Below are 8,242 nucleotides of genomic sequence, written 5' to 3' on the forward strand. Positions count from 1 at the left end.
ATATTTGATATTTTGGCAATTACTTTAAAGATTTGACAAAGGGTGGAAAGACCTTTAAAAATGAAAATAAAAATGGAAACCATTAAAATATGTGCTTCAGAGGCAAGTATGTTTCTTTTTGGTATACTCAATGGAAAGGGCAAGTTTCCACAATTTCCTTTTGGTGTACCATGTATCTACTCCTTGGAAGATAACTCACCTTTGACCAGCACCACGCCGTAAATCACTCTCACTAATATTGACCCCAAACTCCCTTCTTTCTCTTTCCCTGCAACTCCATCACACCAAAGCACTATATTCCAAGCTCCAGAATCTAACTTCCCATACATTTTCCTACCTTTTTTTTCGCGGTACCCAAACACCCATATTCTTCTTCATTCCAGAGACTACAAATTGAACAAGATGTATTCATCCGTTGTTCCAACCCGAAACAGCTCATAAACCAACGATTTTGTCGTTTTTCTGAAACCAGATGGGGTCTGCGACGTCGTCGATGGCGGCCAAGTTCGCATTTTTCCCTCCTAACCCGCCTACGTATAAAGTAGTTTCCGATGAATCCACCGGAAAAATGAGACTCTCCGACGTGCCTCCGAGAGAGAACGTGGACGTGTTGAAGCTGTGCACGAAGAAAGGGAACGAGATAGTTGCAGTTTACGTGAAGAACCCTTCAGCGTCATTGACAGTGCTCTACTCTCATGGCAATGCAGCTGATCTTGGTCAGATGTTTAACATCTTCGCCGAACTGAGTCTTCGTCTGGGGGTGAATCTCATGGGGTCAGTATCATCAATACATGCAAATTCAACATTTTTGTTCCTAAATTAAAACAGATGAAAGGACCTGCTTGATTTTCTGGTGCTTTGCAGGTACGATTATTCTGGGTATGGACAATCCTCTGGAAAGGTAGATTCCAGTCTTTGTACCATAAAGATTTTCCACAAAAAAAAAAAAAAAAAAAAAAGAAGAAGAAAATGAAAAATGATTGTATTTTCTGCAAATTAAGTGAATTAGCTCTTCACTGATCTATAGATGATAAATTTTAATTTTTCAGGTCGTGAAAGTGAATTTGTTGTTGAATGTGATATTAGTATGTTTAGAAAGGCAATTTTTCTAATCCGTCCTTTTTTTTAAGGGAAAAAAAATGCAGAAGCATTGTTCATAAGAAGACTTAAAGATATTTACATTTGGGTTGAGGGCAAGGAACAGTCAAAGGAGAGAACAAATTTTGACCCTTTTCAGACTAGAAATTATACAAGTAATTCTGGCTATATTGATTGCATTTCTCAAATTAAATGGGCGCAGCATTGAGTTTTTCGACTTCATTTATAGCCATTAACAATTCTGCAAAAGGGTCGTTTGTGAAATTTCTGTCCATATGTTCAGCATTGCTTTCTGTAGTTTGAGTTCAATTGGAAGACTGCTAACAATGTGTGTGATACATCTTTACAAATCAGCCAAGTGAGCAGGACACATATGCAGACATAGAGGCTGCTTACAGTTGCCTCGAAGACACCTATGGAGTGAAGGAGGAAGACATTATACTGTATGGGCAGTCGGTTGGCAGTGGACCTACTCTAGAATTAGCCACTTGTTTCGCTCGATTGAGGGCTGTTATTCTTCACAGTCCAATCCTATCTGGGCTTCGAGTCATGTATCCTGTGAAGCGAACATTTTGGTTTGATATCTACAAGGTGCTTCCTTTTTTCTTTTGGTTGTGCATTGTCAGTGTTTAAATTTTGTCCCTCATTCATGGGTGTTTGTTTCTGCTGCAGAATATTGATAAAATTCCACTGGTGAATTGCCCTGTTCTGGTCATTCACGTGAGTATATTTCTTATTATCTTGTCCTATTGTGATCCATAGTCTGATTCTTTATAACATTTTGACTTCATAGAGATGCCTTTGAATTAAATATGGAATGTTAAAACATCTCAGTATGCTTTGGAGAGTTGCCACTGGATCACTTTTCTTGTCTCCAAAACTAACCAAGTTTACTCTTTGAATTTAGTTGGCAAGTTAGACTTGGTCCAGAAGTATCTGAATCTTCATAGATGGTTATTTAAAGTTGGTTTCTAAGCTAAAAGAGATGAATTTTTCCTGATGAGGGGTTTTCTTCAGGATGCATAAGCATGGCTGTGGCTGGACATGTATGGCATATATTGTCCTGAAGATTTCTTTTGCAGAACCCAAATTTGTCATATTGTTTCAAATGGGTATAACAGAAATAATTTGTTTATGATTTAAGAATGGGAATGAGAGTCTTAGGGCCACTTAACTGGCAATTCCCTTTTGCCATAAACTGTTGTCATGGCTTAACTAACTGGAAAACCATTCTCTCTATCAAGATTTTTGAACAGAGTTTAAGACTGGTGCAGCAGTTAAATGATGCCAAATGGTCCCATGTGACACTATTTTTGGTGTTAGCAGGGAACGGATGATGAAATTGTGGATTGGTCCCATGGTAAGCAGCTGTGGGAGCTCTGTAAAGAGAAGTATGAACCTTTGTGGCTTAAAGGAGGGAACCACTGTAACTTAGAGCTCTACCCAGAGTACCTAAGGCATCTCAAGAAGTTCATATCAGCCATAGAGAAATTGCCATGTGCACAATATATATCTGGACAAAGTACAGATCAATCAGAGCGGTCTGTGAATTCCACAGACCATAGGGACAGGTCCAGAACAAGCACAGACCATAGGGAAAAGTCCAGATTAAGCAATGGGCAAAGAGAAAAATCTAGGCCAAGCACGGACAGCAGAGAGAAGTCCAGAGCCAGCACCGACCGGAGAGAGAAGTCAAGAAGGAGCTATGATCGATCAGGGAAAGCAAGGAACAGCATAGACCAGTCAGAGAGAGCGAGAAACAGCTTTGATCGGTCAGTTCCTGCCCTCCTTTTTGCTCTTACCTTCTAATTGGAACAGCTAACATTAACTGCATATAAATATATGGTACATACTCTTGATTATTCCAACCAATTGTTGGCAGCTTGGGAGATATGGTAAGATCAGTTGGGTTGTGCAATGTTGATTGTTTCAAGCAGACAGCCACAGAGGTCTGAGTCAGAAACAACTGCGCTTGCAAACTGGGTTGAAACTTTGGTTTTACTTTTGGTTGTTTGATTGGTCGTCGGGATGGCTGCTTGATTAATGTTCTTTCCTTTTTACTTGTAACTGATCCAATGTCTTCCCTCTCTCTATTGTTTTCAATTTTTTAGGTGATCTGCAAAGAAATAATAGTAAGTAATTCCACCAGGTCCATTGTGTATCTTAACTTTTATCTGTTCATAGTTATAGATATGATTTTCTTGTTGATTATGTCACACTTTCTTGTGGATGATTGAGTCCTGGCAAAAGGGACTGGGATTATTTTGTATCAACTCTGTTGCACCCTTCAGTTCAAGTGCTTGATCTCCAACAGCAATGAAGCAAAAATCCCAGTGGCTATTGCAAACAGAAAACAAAAAAAAAGGCATGTAGTTCATTTTTGTCCAGAACCATCTACTTCAGAGAAAAATTTCTCCAAAAGATCATCTCTTGCTATTGTACAAATGCTTCTTCATCAGCATTAGTATGTGAGCCCTTGAGGAAAGAGCAACATGTAATAATATACCAAAATAAAAACCTCCCTTTCTTGTGACTAAAATAGGATTATCAAGCAAATTCCAGCAAAGCTAATATGTCAAATTTTCCAACCAACAGAACACAACAATAAAATTGAATCAACCACAGAAGAGATATCAATATTTTTTTTGAAAAGCCCTCCAAAGCAAAGGGAAAAAAACCCGTCTCTCCAGAAACAAACTAGAGGCTCATGATAATATAATCTCATCAAGACTGCAACATTCTTGGCATCAACAATAGTAATCATCATTTATACAGATGGACTTCTAAACAAAGCAGTAAAGAAAAGTTGAGGTCTCACATAGCGGATATTTTGAAGGAGCAGTTTAGAGTGATTACATTGAGAATCAAGACTGGTAGAAACAAAGAGCATGTTGCAAGGATTCATCACGTAAAACTAGAGCAAAAATAGACAAAGTTTACCACATGATCTTCTTGCACTTGCCTCTCAAAGGACCATCAATTTGTTAGGGAAAACTCTGGATCATAGGTGTATGCTATCTAACAACCTAGGGATACTAGATCTAATTACAACTAAAGAAAATTTAGCAATAAAACTTATATTTAAGCGCTCAAAATTTTTATCTTTGATCTGAATGTTCCCAAATCAAATTCTAATTGATGAAAAGAATTACCTCGCAGTCTTTCACTCAATCACTCCTTTAAACTTTGGCACTTGTATAGAGTGGCTACGCACCTTCAAAGGGAAGGAGATGGAGGCTTTTCGGAAGACCACTTTTGTGAGCGGTTAAGTGTATCTAACCTTAATACCCTAAGATGGTTTATATAGACTTCCTCATAGGTTTAAGTTTGACTTTAGCCCAATATGGGCTTTGGTCACTTAATTTAGCTCACTAAATCCTAATTAATTAACTATCTCAATCCAGAAAAACCAAAATTAATTAATCATAAAATGTTATGCAACCTTGCATTTTTTACCAAAACACTTTTATATGCATAAATGTTTAGTTCTCCATAAAATATCAAAACTATGTGCCAATAAACAACATGACTAGAGCGAGGACCCCTGAGACCTATAAGAGAATACTAACTCCCTCAAAATCCAACTTTGAAGTTGACTCAACATTCTACTGAAGAAAGTCAAATGCGCTTCAATACCCAATGAAATTACATTGAAATGAAAATTGATTAAATCTAATTTAATCAATTTCTTGGGTTTATGAACTACTATTCATTGCATGTGAACTCCCTATGAACTAGTATTTGTAATATGATGATATAGATGTTATCAACCTCTGAGAATTACCTTTACAATCATTGAGTCTCAAATCATCTTATTTTGTGATCAACTGACATACTCTAATCCACAAAAGACATTCAAATTCCACTTACGAAATTTTTGTAGCCACATATTATATGATCACAAGTCCTTCGATCACCTAAGGGAACACACTATCTCAAACCATGAGACACCATGGATCCCATCTTGAGAATAACTACTATCACTTACCTTAATCAATAATAAACCAATTTGTAGGGAATATATGACCACTTGAGGGTCTCACCTATAGGTTAAAGTCATTAATAAGTTCAATATTGGTTTAATATTCTCTCAAGGTTGAGAGTCCATACAACATTATAGTTTAGTGAATTTATGACTAGCTCAATAGCCAAAGTCAAGATTCATTATAAATCTTATCTAATCTTTAACCATATACACTATTATACTCATCATGAGAAACTTATTTTGATAACCAAGATAAGTTATCCCTTCAATTTAGAGGTAGTACACTATAGTGTCAAATGAATTGCCTAATTTCGTGAACTAAGTTTACACAACTTATCATTTTACAAGAAATTCATGACTCGAATCTTTTATGTAACTCCTAATGCCCTTGTCATGTACAATGAAAGTGATACAAATGTGAATGCTCAAATAAGTAATAATACAACTATGGATAGAAAAATGGAAACATAAATCATATTATATAAATATATTAATGAAAAATTATTTTGTTACATTATCAGATATTTTTAGGGGCTCTATCCTAATACTTTTCTCCCTTTAGAACCGTTTTATCCAAAAAAAATAAATAAATAAAACAAAACTCTTCTTATTTTCTTCTTATTTTGAGTATAGCGGCTACTAAAGCTAGCCACAAAGCTACTTTTTTATTTTTATTTTTATTTTTTATCTTTGACATTTGGGCTTAAGTGCCCATTACAACCACTTGATTGAATGCATATGGAACTTTGCTTATTTTTTTCCTTTTCTTTTACACTTATAGGACATTCCTTAAAAGCGAGCTTGAAATAACCTACAAGTGGAAAGAAAACTGTGTTGGCCTTACTTATGTTGAATCTTTTAAGAATCTTTTCAATTTAGTCTTCTTGAGATAGACAAAGGTTCCCATTCCTCTTATCATAGGATATCGATCTTCATGTCAAGCATTTGTTCCTAAGCTTTTTATTGTCAATGACTTGCTTAGCTCCCTTTTTAGTGTATCAATCTTACTAGTATCATGGCCAACTATAAAAAAAATCACCTACATATAGACGGGGAATAATAAAATCATCACTAGATTATTTCTTTGTAAACATATAATGGTTGGATGAAGTTCTGATGTACCTATTATTAGGATAGAGCCCTTAAAAGCAAGACATGATATGACAAAAATTAGACTTAGCTTTCTCTTATCCATCCTTTGTATACATTGATATTGATTTGAGTATTCAACCCATATCACTTGCATTGCACATAACTTGGGTGCATGAGTTGCACAGAGGATACAAGTCATAAGTTCCTTGTAAGATGACAAGTTGTTCACAATCAATTTATGGACTCTGTTAATCTAATAGAGATTATAGTATACTACCTCCTAATTGGAGGAATGAATTGTCTTGACCGTTGGGATGAGTTTTTCATAGTGAGTGCACTAGTATGTATGGTTACACATTGGATAAGACTTATGATGAATCATGACATAAGGTTATCAAATTGTCATTATTCATTAAGCTACTTATAAACCCTCCATTTTGTATTAGTAGCACATGTTATCCTATGTGGTTTCTTTTATTTCTCGTTGCCATATAGTTGTCTCATGGTGGTCCATTGTCATTCATTTGGTACTATTTTTTGAGCCACTTTTGGAGATTAGTTGTCGATGGATTTTTATGGATCTTGAGAAAATAAAGGCTAATCTTAAAGAGAAAACGCCCAAGAGGGAGAGGGGGGGGGGGGGGGGGTGAATTGGGATTTAAAAAATCTTTTTAAACACAACAAATTTAAGCATAAGAGGAACAAATATAAAGAGATAAGGTTAGAGAAATCAAACTGGGATTTTATAGTGGTTCGACACTTCCTTGCCTACGTTCACTCTCCTCAAGCTCCTAACCGAGTGAGGGTTCCACTAACTTGAAGCTTCAACCAAGCTTCTAATCACCTTTACACTTGGATTCCTACTTCAATGGGCTCTTACACAATCTCTTCAAGTCTCAACTCACTTGAAGGCTTTATCACTCAAATAATAAGTTTAAGTTTCTCAACCTATCTCAACAATGGCTCAAAACAACTCAAGGCTAGGATGAATCACAAAGGTGCACTAAAGAATATGCAAATGAAGATTTAATGCACCAAGAAAAGAATTGAGAGCTTTCAAGGCAAGAACAAGTAGGTAAACAAATAAATGCAAGTGTTCTCTTGCTCATAAATGAAGTGGAGCTCTCTATTTATAGGTTTCTAACCTTGGGAGTCAAAAACCAAAAAGCAGCCTCGACCGGTCGAGCTGGAGGTCGATCGGTTCACTAGTCGTTGGAGCATTTAATGCTTGGTAGGTGACCGTTACCCTCGATCGGACCTCAACCGGACCTCAATCGGGAAGTCAAATCCCTCGACCAGGAAAGAAATGCTACTAGAAGAGAGATAGAGCGTCTTTGCATCTCAACCAAACCTCGATTGAGAAGAGGTAATTGATCGATCGGTACCCAGGTCGGTTGAGCCGGTTTGGCCAGTGCCTCTATCAGTTCACCATTTTTTGCCTAAAAGCCTATCTTTTTTTGGTCTTTTTGCTTTAAGCACTTAGGCAAGGTCTTTAGGTAAAAATATATGGCAATTTTAAAACGTTTTGCCTAAGGTTTATTTGATAGATCTCGGATTTTGATGGAAACACAACTTTAAAGCATAAACTGAGTTTTTCAAAGATGCATGAAATGATATGTAAATCCTAAGTGCATCCATGAATTCATCTTACATATGTTTCCTATGATTAAATGTCTTTCAAAAAATTTTGATCTTGCATCCATTAGGTCATTTGATGAATTTCCAAACTAACACTTGAAAATATTTATAATTCAAACCAATTAGTAACTTAACCATGGTTTATTATCATCAAAACATGATTAGGAGAACCCTTGGGCTAACAATCTCCCCATTTTTTATGATGAAAAACCTTGGTTATCTAGGAGAAAAAATAATCTCCCCCTTAAACCAATTATGGATGAACAATCAAAATTTAAGAACTTAAAAAAAAAAATCAAGACATATTAGAGAGAAATTGCAACAAGAAACGATTTAAGTCATCAAGTATATAGGCATATCATATATCATAAGTCAACTATATCAATGTCCAATATGTATGATCTAAACAAAAAGATTTGCATATGTGAG

At 36.0% G+C, this 8,242-nt stretch overlaps 1 protein-coding gene across 2 annotated transcripts; it reads left to right on the forward strand.

The window, feature by feature from the left end:
- Positions 1 to 214: 214 nt before the first annotated feature.
- On the forward strand, positions 215 to 3,314 carry LOC117922045 (alpha/beta hydrolase domain-containing protein 17B-like). 2 transcript variants are annotated; one of them, XM_034840036.1, is made up of 6 exons: positions 218 to 774; positions 865 to 901; positions 1,453 to 1,689; positions 1,771 to 1,818; positions 2,425 to 2,870; positions 2,981 to 3,314. In XM_034840036.1, exons 1-6 carry the CDS (start codon positions 473 to 475, stop codon positions 3,051 to 3,053), a joined length of 1,143 nt encoding a protein of 380 aa, XP_034695927.1. In that variant the 5' UTR covers positions 218 to 472; the 3' UTR covers positions 3,054 to 3,314. The 2 variants fall into 2 exon arrangements, with proteins under 2 accessions (XP_034695917.1, XP_034695927.1); XM_034840026.1 differs by lacking the exons at positions 2,425 to 2,870; positions 2,981 to 3,314 and adding an exon at positions 2,006 to 2,379 and having other exon boundaries at positions 215 to 774.
- Positions 3,315 to 8,242: the final 4,928 nt, after the last annotated feature.

Source organism: Vitis riparia, chromosome 1 (assembly GCF_004353265.1).
Source record: "Vitis riparia cultivar Riparia Gloire de Montpellier isolate 1030 chromosome 1, EGFV_Vit.rip_1.0, whole genome shotgun sequence".
Taxonomy (NCBI): domain Eukaryota; kingdom Viridiplantae; phylum Streptophyta; class Magnoliopsida; order Vitales; family Vitaceae; genus Vitis; species Vitis riparia.